The sequence below is a fragment of the Leuresthes tenuis genome, unplaced genomic scaffold (genome assembly GCF_036924035.1).
Source record: "Leuresthes tenuis unplaced genomic scaffold, fLeuTen1.0.hap1 SCAF_10, whole genome shotgun sequence".
In the NCBI taxonomy this organism is placed as follows: domain Eukaryota; kingdom Metazoa; phylum Chordata; class Actinopteri; order Atheriniformes; family Atherinopsidae; genus Leuresthes; species Leuresthes tenuis.
The window spans coordinates 34,891,484-34,912,524 of record NW_027325364.1 but is presented as its reverse complement, the minus strand read 5'-3'; the positions used below and the strand labels follow the sequence as shown (position 1 = coordinate 34,912,524).

The 21,041-nt window shown below is 40.9% G+C and overlaps 1 protein-coding gene across 1 annotated transcript in view; it reads left to right on the top strand.

Annotated features, from left to right (window-relative positions):
- gask1a (golgi associated kinase 1A) overlaps window positions 1–21,041 on the top strand; it is a 71,552-nt gene that overhangs the window by 21,007 nt on the left and 29,504 nt on the right. Inside the window, exon 2 of the mRNA XM_072394975.1 lies at window positions 12,502–13,638. Coding sequence (XP_072251076.1) covers window positions 12,502–13,638 — 1,137 coding nt within the window. The remainder of the gene's footprint in view (window positions 1–12,501; window positions 13,639–21,041) is intronic.

The following is a 21,041-nucleotide window of genomic DNA, read 5'->3' as shown; positions in this document are numbered from 1 at the left end:
GGTGAGACTAGAATAAAGGACTGTATAGGGTTAGTACGTTATGAGTTTAAGCTACATTCGCTCCCGGGGTGTCGGTCAGGACACAAACAGAGGAGATTGGAATCCAGTTTAGGCAGTTTACTGATGAGAAGCAGGCACAGGTGAGTTACAGGCATGAGATTGGTTGGATGGCAGGAAACGGTGCAAACACTGAATAGGTGTGTGAATGTGTGGTTCTGCAGAATACAAGCAGGAAAGGAAACCATAATGAGCATAAACACAAATACCATAATATATCACATAATTGCAATAATATAGTATTCGAAAGTGTAGCATTTACACTATACAAGTTGACACAGTATAAGATCGGATATGAATAATAATCTTGATTAGTGCAATAACTTTACCACTCTCAATTTACCATACCAGCTCTTATATAGACCACAAATAAGGTAAACAATAAACCGTTATGAATTAAAGGTCTCACTAGCCTTAAAAGGCGTTAACAAGCTTAATAGATAGATCTAACAAGCGCAGCATAAGGGCGGCGCCCACGAACGCACGTCTACACAAAACACAGATGTGAAACAGCATAAGTGCTTCATGTTTAGAAATGTACACATCAACCTAAATAAATTCTCACAACGCATTAAATTCCAAGTGAGAAGTATTGAAGGCGGTGCTTAAGGCACGCAATGAGGAACTCACGGGAACACATACAACCATGACTGGAAACGGTAAATGAAGTAAACCTCAACATGAGTAAACACATATTACAGAATCGAAATAACTCACAATCAACAGTGACGCACACTGGCAGTTCGGTGCTGAACAGCATATAAATGATGACTGAAATAAACTTAACGGGCGCTCACTTCTCTGGTACCACTGCAATAACCAGAATACCTTGCTTTCTTAAGGTGGTGCGGACTACTTTGTTCAATGTTAACCCTTAAGGTGAAACTACCAATACGGATAACAAAGAATATTAATCACTGAAATCTGGAGCCTTTCTAACACAGACTGACTTTAGATCTCCTGAAGTCCACCATCAGCTCTTTGGTCTTCGTAGTGTTTAAGAGCAGATAGTTATTTTTGGTCCAGCCATAGAAGGACTCCACAAGGTCCCTGTACTCCTTCTCCTGTCCACTGTGCACACACACACTGTTCACAACAGCTGTGTCATCAGAATACTTCTCTATGTGGCAGGACTCAGAAGTATGATGTGTACAGGATGAAATGAAAAGGAGCCAAAACAGTACCCTGTGGAGCCCCAGTACTGCATTCTAGTGTTCCAGAAACACATCTCCCCATCCTGACATACTGTGGTCTGGCAGGAGCCAAAACTGTGGAGCCCCCATCTGAGGACTGGAGTTTTATGATCCACTTTCTTGGTGTTAGTGAGAACTTGAGCAGCAATGTTCTGGACTAACTGCAGTGGTCTAATGGACTTTTTAGGGAGACCCCTAAGGACAGCATTACAGTAAATGCATGGATACGTTTTTTTTTTAATCCTGCTGAGACATAAATCCTTTAGTCCTCTCTGTTTTTTTTAAGTGATAATAGGAAAGACAACCTTTTCTATAATTTTACGAAGAAAGGAAGGTTTGATATTGGTCTATAGCTGTTCACGAGTGAGGATTCTTGTTCTTTTTCAAGAGTGGCTTGATAACAGCTGTTTATAGAGTCTAAAGGAAGACACCTGCAAACAGAGATGTACACTGCTCAAACAAGTAACGGGAACACTAAAATAACAATTCTCAGTGAATGAAATATTCCAGTTGAAAATCGTTATTCATTACATTGTGGAATGTGTTGAGAACAAAATAACATAAAAATCATCAATGTAAATCAAAATTATTATCCCATGGAGGTCTGGATTTGGAATCATACTCAAAATAAAAGTGGAAAATCACATTAGAGGCTGATCCAACTTCAGTGGAAATTCCTCAAGACAAGTCTAAATGAGGCTCAGTAGTGTTTGCGGCCTCCACGTGCCTGTATGACCTCTCTACAACACCTGGGCATGCTAATGATGAGGTGGTGGATATTCTCCTGAGGGATCTCCTCTCAGACCTGGATTAAAGCATCAGTCAACTCCTGGACAGTCTGTGGTGCAACGTGGCGTTAGTGGATGGAACGAGAAACAATGTCCCAGATGTGCTTGATTGGATTCAGGGGAAAAGGCAGGCCAGTCCATAGCATCAATGCCTTCATTATGCAGGAACTGCTGACACATTCAGCCACATGAGGCCTTGCATTGTCATGTATCAGAAGGAACCCAGGGCCCACTGCACCAGCATATGGTCTCACAATGGGTCTGAGGATCTCATCCCGGTACCTAATGGCAGTCAGGGTACCTCTGGCTAGCACATTGAGGGCTGTGCGGCCCTGCAAAGAAATGCCTCCCCACACCATTACTGACCCACCGCCAAACTTCTCATGCTGAAGGATGTTGCAGACAGCAGAATGTTCTCCACGGTGTCTACAGACTCCGTCACGTCTGTCATATGTGCTCAGTGGGGACCTGTTCTCATCTGTGAAGAGCACAAGGCACCAATAGCGAATCTGCCAATCTTGGTGTTCTGTGGCAAATGCCAACTGTGGGCTATAAGCATCAGGCCCACCTGTGGACATCAGGCCCTCAAACCACCCTCATGGAGTCTGTTTCTGACAGTTTGATCAGAAACATGCATTTTAGTGGCCTGCTGGAGGTTTTTGCAGGGCTCTGGCAGCACTCCTCCTGTTCCTCCTTGCACAAAGGAGGAGGTCGCGGTCCTGCTGCTGGGTTGATGCCCTCCTACGGCCCCTTCATGTCTCCTGGTGTACTGGCCTGTCTTCTGGTATCTCCTCCATACTCTGGACACTGTGCTGAGAGACACAGCAAACCTTCTTGCCCCAGTGTTGTTTAGATGTTCCCTTCATTTTTTGAGCAGTGTATTTAAGATCTGTAAAATGTCTGAGGCCATACATCCTGAAATATTCTTGAAAAACCCTTTTGGCAGGGTATCAAGGCAGCAAGTGGTGGATTTCAAGTGACAAATTATTTCATCCAGGTTTATAGGATTCATTAGAAAAAATTGTGTCATGGTGTTTATACCTCCTCTGAGTGGACACACTGATGACATATATCGTGGGAAGCATAGTTGGAGACAGTAGTGTGTCTGGTATGGGATCCTCAGGTTTACACTTCAGCTTTTTTCCAAACGACATAGTTCTCTTGGCTGTTTCAAGCCATGACCTTAAGCTCACACTGGTGTGATTCACAGCTGAGTGTGGAGCAGCCGGAATTCAGCACCTCCTAGTCAGAGGCCATTGTTCTCAACCAGAAAAAGGTGCAGTGCTCCCTCTGATTCAGGGACGCGTCTGTGCCTCAAACAGAGGAGTTTAAGTACCTCAAAATACTATTTATGAGTCATAACAAGTTGAAGCAATAGATGGATAAAGTGATTAGGGACATTATCAGCGGGATAAGGGTACTGTGCTGGTCTATTGTTGTAAAGATCTGAGCTGAAAGGCAAAGCTTTCAGTTTTTTGTTGCATCTTCATTTCAACCCTCACCTGTGACCATGAGATTTGATGAATAAGATCTGAACTGTATTTAGTGAATATGCCCTCCTGGCAGCTAACATCTTTGGCTGGCTGAAAAGTCCACCTTTGTTTAACAGTAATACCCTTTAAAAAAAAAAAAAACAAGCAAAAAACGATTTGGAAGATGCAGCATCTGTCTGTGGAGAGTGTTCTCCATTAGAAACATTTGCCCCTCACCACAAAGGCAAAGCCCATTCACCGCTTTTGACCTCGGGTTTCAGCATGAGATCAGGTCAGTGGATCCCTCACTTTTCACTTGACAGTAAGAATGTTATATATACATAGAGTCAAGTGTTGATTAGTGTTGTTTTTGGCAGCACGTTATAATTATAGTCTAGTCTTTGTGTCAAGCTGTCATATTTGTTTTTATTAGTTTTAGTCACATTTATACTCTTTTTAGTCTAGTCAAGTTTCAGTTGACTAAAAGTCTGAGCATTTTAGTCTTAGTCTTTACTTTAGTCATTTTAGTTAGAATTATCCATGACTATTTTTGCTAGTTTTAGTCGATGAAAACTGATTTTAGTCAATGAAAATTGTATTTTAGTGTTGTTTTAGTAATGTAGTTCTATTTAACCCAGTGAACTACCTAGTAGTATAGATGAAACCAAAATTTTGTTTTAGCCTATTTATTATTATTATTATTATATCAAGTTTAGCATAAACAGCCTTAAAAATTTTTAATAAAAGCCTTGAGATGTCTCTTAAGATTCGTGGTGTTTTTTCCTGTGATTTTGTGGCCGCATTTCTCCCAATCTTTTTCCACAACACATTGCGTTTTCTTTTCCACTTCTATGTAATGAAACTGTGTCCAAATGTTGTTTCTTCTTTTTCTCCCAATGATGAACCCCGGCTGGCCGGCCATTGCTCCCTTTCTGTGTCAGTTGATTGTCTGTCAACCCACCGCAGCTGCATCTTCTAAATAACGCTGCGAGCAAGTTGAGAAAGAGACGTCGCCTGACTGCGCAGTGAGACACAGGAAACAGAAATACTGCAAAATGATAATAACAACACGACTAAATAAGACAAAATAACGTTATAACATTTCGTCTCATCTCGTTTTAGTCAACAAAAAAGAAGAGACATTTTAGCAGATTTTTTGTTTTGTAAACCACATTTAGTCTTGTTTTTATTCGTCAACAAAATTGTATTATAGTTATATAACATTCATTCGTCTTAAAGTATTGGTGAAATAAAGACAGATAATGCCTTATTTAGAGGCTGCATCGTCTAAGCCCCGTTCACTCCATTATATGGATCTCGAGTAATCTAAATATCTTCCGAAGGACGCCGACTTTCACCAAACTGTTCTCGGTGAGTAGATAAACATATTTCAGGTCTAGGTTTGAAAATACCGGAGTTCCCCTTTAAGTTGATATGTCAGTCTATATCCTGCTTCTGGGCCAGACCAGTCGGTCTAATACACTGTTGTAATTACTAAGAGTCAGAACACCAGGCATACTTAAGTCGGGGAAATGGGAGGTCGGACTAATGGACGAAAAAATATAGAAATGTATTTTTCGGGGAGAATTGGGAAGTCGAACTTTTGAGTAGTCAGAGAAATAGACAGTCGGACTAATGGACGCAAAAATGAAGAAATGTATGGTCAGAGAAATGGGAAATCGGAGAAATAGGAAGTTGGAGAAATGGGAAGTTGGACAGATGCCATGCACCCACATTAAAGTTAACATTACATAAGGACCTGTATCGCTAACATTGAAAACCACTTGTGTGGTGTATGAGGGATGGTCGCCTTGAAACAGCTTATGTGTAGATGGCACAGGACGAGTTCTGCTGACACATTCTTGATAGAAGACAGAAACATTTTATTGCCAACCAGGTCCATATCAGAATTACAGATTGATGCATCAAATCTGGAGAGATCTCCAGCCCAAAAGTCCACTGTAATCTCTGATGCGCTGTGGGTGCTTCTCCCCCTTATATAGGGTAAAACCTTCACATATTTGGTAACTCTGTATTAGCAGCGTATCCCCATCAACAGGCACAATAGTCAGGATATAATGTATACATATCTTGTGACCCTGTCCTGGAGGTCCTCCAGGAGGAAAATTTTAGCTGCATGTTATGACAATAAATCTGGGCTTCAATAAGAGAACCCTCACGACTCCTAGTTCTTGCTTAGAAGACTGGGATGCAGCAGAAAAAGAAGAAGAGGGAAAAGAATATGAAAAGAAAAAAGAGAAGCGATACAAGGTCACAGTGGAGGAATTGAAGAAATTAGAGGATGACAAGGACGAGATAAACGCAAAGTAAACCACGACATGGGCAGTTAAAACACTAAGAGACTTCCTGGCTGACAAAGACATGGACATCAACTTTGAAAGCTATACTGCCCCTGCTCTCAGTGACATTTTGCAACTGTTTTATGCATCTGTCAGGTCAACCAAGGAAGGGGGAGAATACAGTGTACAGTCTGAGAGCCGGTATTCAATGCCATTTAAGTGACGTCAACATCATTAGTGACACTGTGTTCAATGCGGTTTTTAAGGTGATACTGAAGCGTTTCAGAAAGAGTTCCACCAGCTTCCACCATCCTCGCATCCCTGAGTCGGATTTTCAAAGAATCAGGTGTTCATCTGCGCTGTCTCTCTCCTCAGCCTCGTCAGGAAGGTGTGGTTTGACATCCAACTGTGTTTTGCTCTGCGTGGCAGGGAGGGGAGCCATGAGCTGACCATGATATCTTTCATCATCCAAAGAGATGAGGATGGCGTTGAATACCTCAGCCTAGTGCATAATCCTCCCACAAAAAAAATCATAAAGATGTGTGTTTATGCACTTGGCAGATGCTTTTATCCAAAGCAAGTTACAGGTAGGCAGATAGGGTAAGGGGGTCTTGTCTTCCCTACGGGTGGTAGTACCTTTCATGCAGGGGATTTGAACCCAGGTCTCCCACACGAAGGGTGGCAATAACACCACTACACAAGGCCCAGGGATCTTCTGTGTCGAGTAAAAAGTTTTAAAAAGTAGATCTCCAAGTGTCCACCAGATGCAAATTCGTTTTATCTCCACCCGAAGCGCTCCATCACCGTGGCATCTGATGTGTGGTACTCCAGGGAGTCAATGGGTATCCACTACCTGGGGAACATGCTGAAATAAAATCAGCGAAGAGGTCTGTACCATAGCTACATTCTAATAATGATGTAGAATCCCTCTTTTGTCTTCATTAATATAGCCTAAGTGTGTTTATTATTGTTTCTTTCAGGTGTCTGTCACAGGTTTACACCAACCACAGCCTCCAACCACACACCAACCACAGCCTCCAGAGCACAGCTGTCGGTCGTCTCTCAGACGCCGGGCTGGAAACTTGCCGGATCATGTCGGTGACGGGGCATCGCTGTGAGAGCAGCCTGCAGGCTTACTGAGCTCGGTCTGTACAGGAAAGACGAGAATGGAGCAACATTTTGTCATCTCCCAATGTCCCAAGCGGTGGTCGTAGTGAGTCACAAACTTTAATACTCCATCCATCAAATGCCACGATGGACATGCCAATATCGCTTTCAAATTTTACAATTAATGGAAATGTAGCATTTAATTTTAAATGGTGCGTTAATAGTTAAGTTACCCTTGGCATTGCCACTGCCTGCCTTTCTGTCTTGCATACTTAGGCTAGTTGCTTGCTTTCCTTTCTACACATTTGATGATCAAGTTAATGGCTGATAATATTTGCTGTAATAAAAACGATTTAGGAAACTATATGTGGACTTTGATTCTTTGAAACAAAATTTTGCATCACTAAGTAGTGCACTGGTTTTCTGAAATGATACTTTGTACGTAATGTAACGTTAAGCCATCATCTCACTTCCCTTCACTGATCAACTGCTGCGGTCAAGTCACTCTGGCCACTTTACTTGGCAATGTCTGTATAGGGCAGTGTTTCTCAATGTCGGTCCTCATGACCCACTGCCCTGCTTGTTTTCAATGTTTCTCTCCACCACCACACCTGATTCAAATGAATGGCTCCTTATCAGGCCACTGCAGAGCTTGATGACGAGCTGACAGAGGAGGGAAACATCAAAAACATGCAGGACGGTGGGTCATGAGGACCGGAATTGAGAAACACTGATATAGGGAGATATTAAATAGTCCGCTCAGCTGTGACTTATGAAAAAAAAAAAAACTCATGATTTTAACTCTAAAACACATTAAAGTATCAAAGACCATTGTAAGTGACCATGGTATAAACGGGATAATGCCCTCCGAGGTGTACATTATCATAAATTAATGGGCAACGCAGAGGCGTGAACCGTCTGACGCTAAGCATTAAAACGGGGCAATGTAGCCTCTAAATAAGGTACGAAACTCCTTCATTTCACCAATACTTTAAAATACTTAATTTCACCAATACTTTGAAGTACTTCATTTCAAGGAGCTTCGTACCTATTTTAGTGGCACATTATAATATACGCAGCTTTTAAAACACAAGCCCTCCGCCTTCCTCCATGCAAAAGGGAAGAAACAACAAAAAAGACACCCTTCATGCAGTTTTCTCCAGATGTACATTCCTCTTCCACACGAAAACAGCACTGAAGTCGAATTATGTCAAAATCCGCTTTTAATCCACCGGAAATTATGGGACCCTAGGAAAGGTGATTCACACTGAAGCAAGACTGTGTAAAGCAGAGGAAAAAATTCAAACATTGGAAAACAAAGGGCTGGAGTTGTCAAACGAAGATGGAACCTGTAACACGGGCTAGCTGAAGAAGATGAAGAGGACCACTGAGTAGAATTAATGAACAAACGTGTACTATAGCTCTTTCCACACAGGCACTCTACTGGGACGACTCTATCCATACGGCCCCCCCTGGAGCACAGTTTATTTACTCCTTTCTCTGTGACAGTCGGCTAACTTCACACGGAGTTTGCTATCGCTAGTTTTGTGCAATATGGCAGGATATTTATCAAATTTTGACAGTATGAACAATGACTTTGAGTAAGATGGACGTTCTTACCAGAGTGAATGAGCTGTGCTGCAGCCATGCGTGCTGATGAAGTCGTCCCAGTAGAGGTGTGTGTAGAAATCCCTCCATTAGCTCTGCTATAGCTGCAAGTAGCCACATAACAGCAGCTAGGTGCTAACAGAGCAATAGTACGAGTTTGTTCATTCATTCGTCTTAAAGTATTGGTGAAATAAAAACAGATAATACCTTATTTAGAGGCTGCATCGTCCCTGCCCTGTTCACTCCTTTATGTGGATATACACCTATCGCGAGTTATCTAAATAGCTCCCGAAGGACGCCAACTTTCGCTAAACTGTTATCAGTGAGTAGATAAACGTATTTCATGCCAGAAATAAGGTCTAGGTTTAAAAATACCGGAGTTCCCCTTTAATGTCTCAAAAGAAATATGCACAAAAATTGACAGGATATTTTTGAAGTCATTTGGAAAAAAGAAAGAATACGTTATATTAAGGAAAATGTCATGATAAATAAGTTGGTCTTAAAACCCTCGTACGAACAGATTTGTTCTTCAATCGTGATTTAAGAGAATTTGTGCATTCACCGATTTTATTTTTTTTTTGTATTTTGAGTTTTCTTTCAGGTAAGTACAGAATTTACAAGTGATCCAGACCTGTCGTAGGAGTCATATAAAATAGTCTGTTGTTGAATTGTGAATTACTTCTGGATGACAAAATCCACCCTGTTGTTGGCACAGTTCCGGCATAAAACTTGTCCGTCTCCGTGTTATTACGGAATGAAGCTGCAGTACCCCCTCATGGACCGCCCCATCAAAGTACCATCATGATGAGGAAAAAACTGATTGCCTGGCTTTAGTTGCAGTCATTGAGCGCCTGGCCATGGTGAGGCATTTTTTTAAACCATTTTCATATCATACATATATACCATTTCTTCTTTATTTCGATTACATTACGAACTACAGGTGACACGGAATTAATAGCACTCATAATCCAATTTCTTCACTTTAGCAGGTCCCATAATTCCACTGCTGACACTGCTACAAATGACAGATTTTCCTTTTTGGATCTCTGAAAGCAGAACTTAAATCTCAGAACCCGTAAAGTTGTTCTCTTTGCGCCTTGATGCCATTCTCATGACTCAACACTTCCTGGCAAAGGAGATACGAAGCATAGCCTTATATGGTATTACTTTTGGTGTGGAGTATGCAAATTTACTATCTTCGTGCATGTGCACTTTTGCATACATTATAGATCGTCTCCAAAGTTCATAGGCTTCATAGGGACTCTGCCCTGACTAAATACGTGTGTGCATACTGACACTCACCGGCTGGTGGTAGGAAATGTGATGGAGAAGATTGCGACTACTGGCGTATCAACTCACGCCACTATATATGGCCAGCACGACACCGTGATGTCATCGCGCATACCATACTGTAAGCTTTAATCAAAACTCAATGGAACTGTGGAATACAACCCTGGAGGCCAATTCCAAGCCAATTGCACAAGTTAACATCCAATGCAGTACCTACCAAGGAAATGCTCTGTCCCCTCTGCTGTTCTAGGATGAAACAACAAATATCCAGAAATACATCTGGAAGATGGTCCCCAGTGATAAATTGCTAGTCGAGTGTCTCAGGCAGTTGAAATACAGTAGGCAGAAGCAGTGGAGCAACCATCATGGAAGGATAAGCTGATAGATTGAAGAAATGGCTGATATCAGGAAGTTCTATCAGTGGCTAGGAAAGATGGTACAAAACCACCAATTATGGCAGCTCAAGAACAGGCCCAGAGCATGATAGAGGGTTAGAATCTGCTAATAGTATTACTATATTGTTCAGTTGTGCAGCTCTCTGGTCACTGTGGCTGTTCTTAAATACACCATGAAAACAAACCTTGACTTGTCTTGTTATGACTCTGACTCACTGCAGCTGTCTTTTAATTTATTTTAGAGTTTTCTTCTTTAAGAAACTCATTGGTGATATATGACTCCTTTATTGCTGTGTTTTTGTTAATTTCCTAATAATCTAACTCACTTTAAACCTTTCTATAAAGCACTTTGCTGCTTTGTTAAGAGAACAGATCAATTGTTACATAAATCTGCTGCAGTTAAATGGTTTAATGAGATCAAACATAAATACTGATGATGAATATTAACTCAGAATTGGTGAAAAGAAGCAGAGAAGTATTTAGATCAGCTAAATTTTAAAAGTCATGTTAATGTGATCTCTAACGCAATAAAGGCTAAATTTTACTGCTTTAAGATGGTAAGAAACTGTCTGACATCTGACCTTGCTGTTAAATCCTGTTTTTTTCACATATGTCATATAGTCTGACTGTCTGCTCTCAGACCTGCTTCAGGTGGAAATAATAGTCTCAATTTGTAGAACATCTTTTGTTCAGACAGTTTTTCAATTCAAGGATCAAAGATTTAGATACTCTGTTTGTTTATCTGACTTTAACTTTTTAAGAGAGCTGTTAAATCTTAATTGCTACAACTCTGCATCCTGGTCTCAACCCTGGGTTGTCATGTTTTTGGATGACTAATAAATTCGTCCATATTTCTAGAAATGAGAGCCGCTCCTTCCAAAGTGGGATGGATGCCGTCTCTCCTCATCAGACCAGGTTTTCTCCAGAAAGATTGCCAATTATCTATATAGCCCACGTTGTTTGCTGGACACCATCTAGACAACCAGCGATTGAATGAGGACATGCGGCTAAACATGTCATCACTGGTCAGATTTGGCAGGGATCCAGAGAAAACTACGGAGTCTGACATTGTTTTGGCAAAATTACACACCGATGCAACATTAATTTTAGTGACCTCCGATTGGCGTAACTGGGTGTCATTACCGCCGACGTGAATAACTAATCATTAATCCTAATTACAGCCAAACCACCTCATTGCAGACTTTTCACAGACCAACCGCCACTTGCGGATTCTTTTGTATCACGGCTAATACAAACATGCTAACCGAAGTTGTGATCAAGAATAATACTTGTTGTATACATCATGTATTGCATTTCCTGAATGATGTGTGAATTAACTAAATTAACTCACAAAATATGTGGAATATATATGCCTCTTACGGAAAATTCGACAGTTTACCGCAGCAGACTGTGTCTTTGTGGACGTAAGAGTTGTTGTAGACTAACTTTTTTACTGGAGTACATTTACTGAACCCATGCCAACATAACAGGACCAGGACTTTTGTTGGAGTTGTACCTGTTCTTAGAATACTGTGAGGCTTCATAAGTGAGTTGGGCTATATTTTGTTTTTGCGACTGGTTTGACATAAGTGTCCACTGTTATGATTGTATCCTGGATTGGCATACATCATTCGAATCTCAAGAACCTTAGCTTTCCAATGGTATATAACATATTTAGGTAAAACCCCAGATTTGTCCTGCAATATGCAACGCCAGCAGGATGTCGGAACGTTAAGGGATTAATTCTTGTTAACAAGAATGGAGCATACAGATCAAAATTATGCTTAAAGGGCAGTCCTCTGAGACAGTTTCTTATAACATGAACACAGGAGTTGTTCCCTACGAGAGTTGGTTGAGCAGCATTATCCCAACCGCAGGTTATCATCTGTTGTGGCTGCAGGCTTTTATCTCAGAACTGACCTCAACTGCATCCACAGCTGTTTCTCGGTCCAATATATATTACCACATTCCATGTATGGAGACTTACAACTTGGTTAAGGACTCATGAAGTTAATAACATACTGGTCGCATAATACCAAATCAATACAATAAATCCTAATTTCATTGTATGCAAGTTATTCCATGACAATAAAGGCTTTCTATTTCTATTTCTATATGTGATACAATAAAACAATAATTTTCCCAATACTTAGTGCAGCTTTTTAGTCACCCCACAGGAATGCAAGCATTTTTTTGTTGGATTTTTTAAATTTGTGATCTAACTATGTTTTAATCATGGTTCTGCTGTTTTCTCTCAAAGTTGCATTGCTTTTTTTTTTTCCTCCCTGCAGGCCTGGCGAGTGTTGTCAAAGTTTTGCTGTGGCCAAAAATGGATCCTCCGACTCTGCCTCCTCTTTATCCTCTTCCTCATGATCTCAGTGATGATGATCACTTTGCCACTCCCTTTGCCTGGGGACATTGATCAGCAGTCTTCTCAAGCTATGAGCTCCACAGGGGACTTCAGGTCCAGGCTTAGGATTCCACATTCCCCTCCTGCTGCTTCCTTTCAGCAGCATCTCCCTCATATTCGCAGCAGCACACGTAGAATCAGTTTGGGAAAAGATACATCTGAAAATTTAGCATCACCTAAAAATTTGGGGGATGTTTCTGGCAATGACAAAAACAGCATCAAAGCCAGAGGTCATGCTGGCTTACACAGAAATGAATTAAGAATAAGAATAGAGATGACTGACGCCATCCAGTCAAGTAGTCATCACCATCTTCTCTCAGACTTTACCATCAACAACCTAGATCCAAAGCATATACTTAAACCAGGCAACCACAGTACCCTGGTTAAGCAAACTGCACAAACACACATTCATCTTGAAAGGAGTAAATCCACAGTACCAAGCCGCTCTCCAGCAGATCCAATAATTATAAGTGTAACTAAAGCTGCGCAAAGACAGACAGGCAAATGGTGGAATAGACACAGAAACAGAAATGCAGACAGACAGACAGAAATACATGAAAGCCATTCAAATGCAAAGCTAGAACAACATCACCAGGCTTTGGAAAAACACCCACAAGCAACCAAACACTCAGGGAAGTCAGATAATGTAGGTAAAGAGCAGCTCCCTATCAAAAACTCCTCCAGAAACAGCAAAAAATACTATGATCTCTCAGAAGATCCCCCTGAAATGAAAAGGGCACCAGGGCCATTGGACCATAAAATATCTTTGTTCCAGTTTGGGGCAACTATGAAGAAAGATGACAGCAACTGGTGTGGGAGTTTTAAAGGGCATGACTTTCCAGACAGTGATCGCAGGAGGATCAGGGTTACCAGAAATCCGCAGCCTCTTCCCTGGCTCAGTGAAGATGACATTCTGAAGATGGAGCTCCTCGCCAGAGGTGAGGTTGTCAGTAAGGCCAGGGTGCCTGCACATGGACAGATTCTCCAAGTGGCACTGGATTCTCCTGTACCCCATAAGGTATGTTTTATATGAGTTTGAAAGGAAAATGGAATGGAATGGAATTTCAAATGGTATTTATTTTAACCGCATAGTGACAATGGCCTCTATGCTCAACCACTTTCAGTCTTTATGTTAATATTTCTTTTGTATGTGTCAGACTTATACAATAAACAGGTAAAAAAAAATTTTAATTTGGATATGGATGTATGCGTTTCAAACAAAAGTAGAGCTCTAATCTCACCATTTACAACTTGGAGTCCAAATTAATAAACTCCAGGCACAAACTTGTATCAATAGATTAATAAACTTGAATAAATCCGTGTCATTATATCATTGATAATTTGAACCAGAATTATTTGACTAAGTGTTGTAGAGGTTGGCCACATTCACTCCCGTGCGACTTTAAACAGATTAGCAAGAAGACTTCTCCAAGAGGAAATAGTGAACAAGTGACTGGATGGAGATGTAACCCCGGTGATATAATGTCATTGTGAGAAGAATTTACTGGAGTATAAATTCAGTATAAATCTCAGAAATTAACAAATTAATCTAAGGAGCCCCCTTGTGGTAGCTACAGCTAAAATGAAAACTCTGGGGTCTCATACACCCAGTCATTGGGCTGGAAGTATTTATTGGTCATGAAAACACCAAATACAGAAGTTATTTGTGAAAATGATCAATTTTAGATTCACTAAATCATGCTGTTGGATTCACACTGGATTAAAAGTACTTTACCAAGGTGCTTCTGGAAATTGAAATTGAACATTAACAATATACTGTATTTGTCACATATATTTTATAGATTTGCAAATCTTGTACACAATTGTATGTTTCAAGTCCAGCAGCAAGTTGAAGTGATTTTAAAAAGTATTGAGAAATGGGTTGAATGGGATTGAAAGACAAAACCAGTTATAGATATATAGATGTCTCTGGTTTTGTCAAAAATTGTGTCACTGACTTTTTTTTGCTATTTCTTTGCAATTTTTCCTTTGCAGCTAAAGGTGTGATTGTAACTAAGGAGATTTGATCTGCTAACTTATTCTCATACCTCTCATGAAATATGAATATAAATTTGGCATATTAAATTTAAAAAGGATTAGCAATAGTGTCAAGTATGCTTCACAGAGTAGTTGTGCTCGATTGCTACTGTTAGGGACCAGAACTGACAGAGACGAGCCCACCAGGGTCCCCTTGGAGACAGGAACAGACAGATGAGCATCCCTCTCTGGCACCCCCTTGAGATCACATGAAGATGTGGCCGCTCTGGGAAACCCTAGGGAACAGGATCAGACAGAGGAACATCCCACTCCTGGACCCCCTTGGGGACAGAAACGGATGGAGGAACATCCCACTTCGGGGACCGCCTCTGTGACATAGATTGGCACAGCAGATGCTGGCCGTTCAGAAGCAACTGGACCAGGGCTGGAATGCAGAGCTCTGTAGTTTGGGGCACTGGAGAACTATGCCCTGTAGGCTAAGGTGAAGGCTCACGCACTGACGCTGACTCAGGTGATGGTTTGGGCACTGATGCCAATCTCGGGCGAAGATTCAGGCACTGACCCCGGCTCAGGCAAAGGTTGAGTTGCTGACGCCGACTCATCATCATGGCAGCGCACAGCAGTGCGGTGACTTCTCTAACTCTCTGCGTTAGCATCAAAGTTAGCATTACTACTGCCAGTAAAGTGAAAATAAAGTACAGCTCAGCAGAGCTAATGGAGCTGAACAACAGTCTCCGTGCCCATTTTCTACATCAACAAAGGTTGTTGCACTAACTGCCCTGCTCTGAGGCTGTGGAACATTCAATAGTGAAACGCCTGAGTCCTGATCTCAATCTGACAGAAGACCTTTGGGATAAATTAAAGCTGAGACTGTGAGCCAGGCCTTCTCATCCAACATCAGTGTCTGGGATGTCACTTAAGTTCATATGAGTGTAAAGGCAGATGAGCAAATACTTTTGGCAATATAGTTTATTTTGCACTATGCACTGACCACATTAAGTTGCTGCTGTTTTCTGCCATACATGCGCAATATTGTACATTTATTACAGTGATATTTATCTAGTTTATTATATCTATACTTATTTTAGTTATTTTATTTTCCACTATTTTATCTATTATTGTTTAGTAGCAACGCTGCACATATCAAACCTGAGAAACTGTATTTCAGTCATTGTTGGTGATGGTGTTGGACGCGTGAGAGGCATGGACTTTGAACTGGTTTTCCGTCCTTTTTGTCGGATTGTTTCTGTATTTTCCATCTGTCTCTGTACATGATCAGCACTGTACCAGTATGGGATCAAAGAAGAATCCAGCCTTGGAAGATTTTGAAGAAATCAGGAAATCATTGGATTTTCTTTCTGGGGAAACCTCGGCTATCCGACTCCAGCAGAAGTCAATTTTGGACTTGGTCGAAGAGGTGCAGGCTTTGCGGCTTCTTAACAAGGAAAAGGATCAACGGATCGCTGTTCTGGAGAACCGTGTGGCACACTTGGAACAATATACCAGGATGACCGATATAATCATCACCGGATTGCTAGTCAAGCCCCGTGCTTACGCCGGGGCTGTGGCAAGGCCCTGTCCTGCTGGTGAGCCATCGCCTGGCATGACTGACTCCACTGACTCCAAGGGGATGAAGCTGGACTGTGACACTGTGGAAGTTTGCCACCCGCTCTCGAGAAGAGGTAACGAGGATAAACCAGCCATTATTATGCGATTTAGTAACCGGAAACACAAATCTGCTCTGCTAAAACAGGGCAGGATGCTAAAAGGGTCAGACGTCTTCATTAACGAGCACCTGACCAAGAAGAACGCTGACATTGCGAGGAAGGCCCGGTTCCTGAGGAAGCAGAAGAAGATCCAGTCTCCATGGACCACGAAATGTAAGGTCTTCATTAAGCTGAACGGAACACTGGAGGAGGAGAAGGTTCTGGTTGTTCGGGATGAATACGATTGAACTCTTTGAGGAACATTTGGATCACAGGTGATATCGCGCACGACTCACTGTCACCATGCCACAAGATACAGGAACGGTTTCTTCATCATTTATGGACACAACACTAACACCTACGACTGTTAGTGCAGATAACCTGGAACTGAAAACATTCAACTATACGGACTATAAATGTCAGGACATAGAAGAGGATGCAGACCCAGATAATAACTTCTTCAATGACATCGTTGATAACTGCTGCTACTATACAATGGATCAATACAACAGGACAGTTAAAGTAGACAATAAGCACTCAATCATACATTTCAACAGCAGAAGTTTATATGTAAACTTTAACAGCATCAAAGACTGTCTGAGCCAGTTTAAACAGTCATTTAGCCATTTTAAATGACAACGTTTGAGCTGAAGCCATTTTAAGTGACAACTTTTGAGCTGAAGCCGTTGAGTCTGACATTTGTTTTTCTGAGGCCGTTCATTGTGAAAAGTTTTTTTATGAAGCCTTTTGGTGCGAGTGTGACACCTTTTCAACGGAGGTATGATGCTGAAGACTGATCCTGAGGCTGTCCTAAAATGTACACTGTACTGGAGGGTTATGAGTTCAATTATATCAGCAGAGAAGGGAAAACTGGTGGAGGAGTAGCTGTGTATGTATGTAGAGAATAGAAAACATGACCAGAATGACTAAAGATGCATTTGAGTGTATAACAGTTGAAATATATATGGAAAAAACTAAATTTTTTATTGTTAGTTGTATATACAGAGCTCCTGGTTCTAATATGGAAATATTTAGAAAATGGTTTCAGCAAACATATACAGTTACATCTCTGAAGGTCTTTTTCATCTGTGGTGACTTACTTAACTCAAACAATCATAAATCTACTGAAGAGTTCATTATTACCACGTACAGTTTGAGCCTTTTTCCCAGAATCACTCGACCCAGCAAGATCACACTTAACAGCGCCACATTAGTAGATAACATTTTTACTAATATCTTAGATAACAATATTCAATTCAATTCAATTCAATTTCATTTATATAGCGCCAGATTACAATTGTCATCTGAAGGAACTTAAGTAATATAGTCCAATTCAAGCCAATTGGAATTCAATTCATTGTAATCATAATCCAATTAATTAATTTAGAGCCAATTCAAAAATTAATATCCTAGCTAAGGAAACCAACAGATTGCACCTAAACTTGTCTTCAGTCCAATCTCCCGTCCTGAGCGTGCCTGTGGCGACTGTGGAAAGGAACGACTCCCTTTAACAGGAAGAAACCTCTGGCAGAACCAGACTCAGGAAGGGTGGCCATCCGCCTCGACCAGCTGGGGTTTGAGAAGACAGAGAAGAGGGAAAAGAGGGGGGAAAAACACCATAACAACATTCAAAGGATACCTGTTGGAACAGGGAAACACAAGTTAATAACCACAATAATGTCACATGTACATAAAATCATTTGAGAAATTAAACAGGGGGAAAAAGAGAGCAAAGTGAGGAAAGGTGAGACAGATGAGGTCCCCCAGCAGTCTAAGCCTATAGCAGCATAACTATGGGATGTTTCAGGATTACCTGAGCCATCCCTAACTATAAGCTTTATCAAAAAGGAAAGTTTTAAGCCTAATCTTAAAAGTGGAAAGGGTGTCTGCTTCCCGGACATTTACTGGCAGCTTATTCCACAAGAGAGGGACCTGATAACTGAAGGCTCTGCCTCCCATTCTACTTTTAGAAACTCTGGGAACAACAAGTAAACCTGCAGTTTGGGAGCGAAGTGCTCTTTTAGGAAAATATCTTACAATGATTGGCTGACGGCTTTGCTTTGCGGTAAGACGTATTGCATCACTTCCTGTTGCTTTGTGTGTGCACTGTGATATTTCTCGCTCCTCTTGAACTACTAATAATCACCTTATTTCTCCTTATAATTTACACATCTTGCATAGTTAACTCTATCGCATACTTGTTATATTCTAACGCTCACTCTTACAGATCTTTAGTTTTTATTTTTCACTTTTTAGCAGTGTGTCTGGTTCTCTAGTTTAGCATGGCTACCAGTTCTCTTCCTCCATCTCCTGCTTTCACCTGCTCCGTGTGTCAGATGTTTAGTTACTCCTCTACCTCCTTTAGTGGTAATGGTACATGTAACAAATGTAGTCTTTTTGTAGTTTTAGAGGCAAGGTTATCTGAATTGGAAGCTCGGCTTGAAAACCACTCGATAGCGAGCCAGGCCCCTTTAGTCAGTGCGGAGCCACCTAGCGTAGCTCGCTCTGTTAGTCGTCCCCGAGCAGATCCCGAGCAGCCGGGACTTAAGAGTGGCTGGGTGACTGTCAAGAAGAGGAGTCATAGTGCTAAAGTCAAGCCCGTGGTTCACCATCAACCTGTCCACGTTTCAAATAGATTTTCCCCACTCAGCGACACACCTGCTGAGGAGAAAACCCTGGTAATTGGCAGCTCTATAGTCAGAAACGTGGCATTAGCGACACCAGCGACCATAGTCAAATGCATTCCAGGGGCCAGAGCGGGCGACATAGAATCCTATTTAAAACTGCTGGCTAAGGATAACGTAAATACGGTAAAATAGTTATTCACGTCGGCGGTAATGACACCCGGTTACGCCAATCGGAGGTCACTAAAATTAATGTTGCATCGGTGTGTAATTTTGCCAAAACAATGTCGGACTCCGTAGTTTTCTCTGGACCCCTGCCAAATCTGACCAGTGATGACATGTTTAGCCGCATATCCTCATTCAATCGCTGGTTGTCTAGATGGTGTCCAGCAAACAACGTGGGCTACATAGATAACTGGCAATCTTTCTGGAGAAAACCTGGTCTGATGAGGAGAGACGGCATCCATCCCACTTTGGAAGGAGCGGCTCTCATTTCTAGAAATATGGACGAATTTATTAGTCATCCAAAAACATGACAACCCAGGGTTGAGACCAGGATGCAGAGTTGTAGTCTTACACACTTCTCTGCGGCTTCCCAGCTGATGCTGTCCCCCCAATCAAAAAACACAAAAGGAGCAAATCCTCTTGTGCAAAAAAAATTTTAAACAAAAACTTTAACTGAACAAAAACATCAAACTATTAAATGTGGTTTGCTGAATATTAGATCTCTCCCTTCGAAATAATCTGTTTGAAGAGTTTCAGTCAGGATTCAGAGTGCATCATAGCACAGAAAAAGCTCTGGTGAAAGTTACCAATGATCTCCTCTTAGCCTCTGATAGCGAACTTGTTTCTGTGCTTGTCCTGTTGGATCTCAGTGCTGCATTTGATACGATCGATCACAGCATTCTGTTACAGAGACTTGAACATGTTATTGGGATTAAAGGAACTGCATTAGGCTGGTTTAAGTCATATTTATCTGATAGATTCCAGTTTGTTCTTGTAAATGAAGAATCTTCCTCACACGTTGGAGTAAGTCATAGAGTTCCTCAGGGTTCTGTGCTTGGACCGATTCTTTTTACTTTATACATGCTTCCATTAGGTAGCATTATCAGACAGCATGGCATAAATTTCCATTGTTATGCTGATGATACTCAGCTGTACTTATCTATGAAACCAGATGAAACCAATAGGTTGGTCAGACTACAAGCCTGTCTTAAAGACATAAAGACCTGGATGACTCAGAACTGTCTGCTTTTAAATTCAGACAAAACTGAAGTTGTTCTCTTTGGACCTGAGAACTTCAGGGAGAAATTGTCTAGTTATATAGTTGGGTGATTCTTACGAAATTGCATTTTGACGTGTCTGTAAGGATTTGATAGCCTAAACGACTAAAACAATCAAACTTTTGTATTATATATAAAACTATGGTATGTACTAATTGTAGGACTACTGTTGTCATTGCATTTGATGGATTACTCTATATTTTATGACAACATTTCAACCTGAAAATTCATTACCGTAACGTGTCCAGGCTTTTATTTTTTATCTTAAACCCAAAATGATCACAATACATCCCCATAATTTAATATACATATAAATAGAAAAAATTTAACTAGCAGTGTTATCATTTTGGGCCACGTATTTGTGAATAATTATTTTCTGGGCAAAATACATGTGTCCGGAGCATGAACAATTAATTTCCGTAACAATGATATTTGGCTCCATTAAAATCCCTGTGTTCCAATAAATTTTTTTTTTTTTTTATCCCATGATGCCTTGTGTGGAAGAGAAGTTTCAAAATGGCTACTGGATAAGATCATCTTTCAAGTTCTTCCAGTAGATATTTTAAAAATAGTAATTATATACACCCTAGTGGCACACTACTACTGTTCATTACCGTAACAGGGTATATTTAAAATAGTTTTGTAGATAATTATTTTATATTCTGTGGAAAAGTAACTTATATAGAGCCAAACTGTTAGTGAAAATATTTCTGCCCAGTCATGCTAGCTATGCTAATTAATGCTATCAACATGGAACTGCCATTCATTACCGTAACGCTCTGCATTCATTACAGTAACATATGCAAGGCT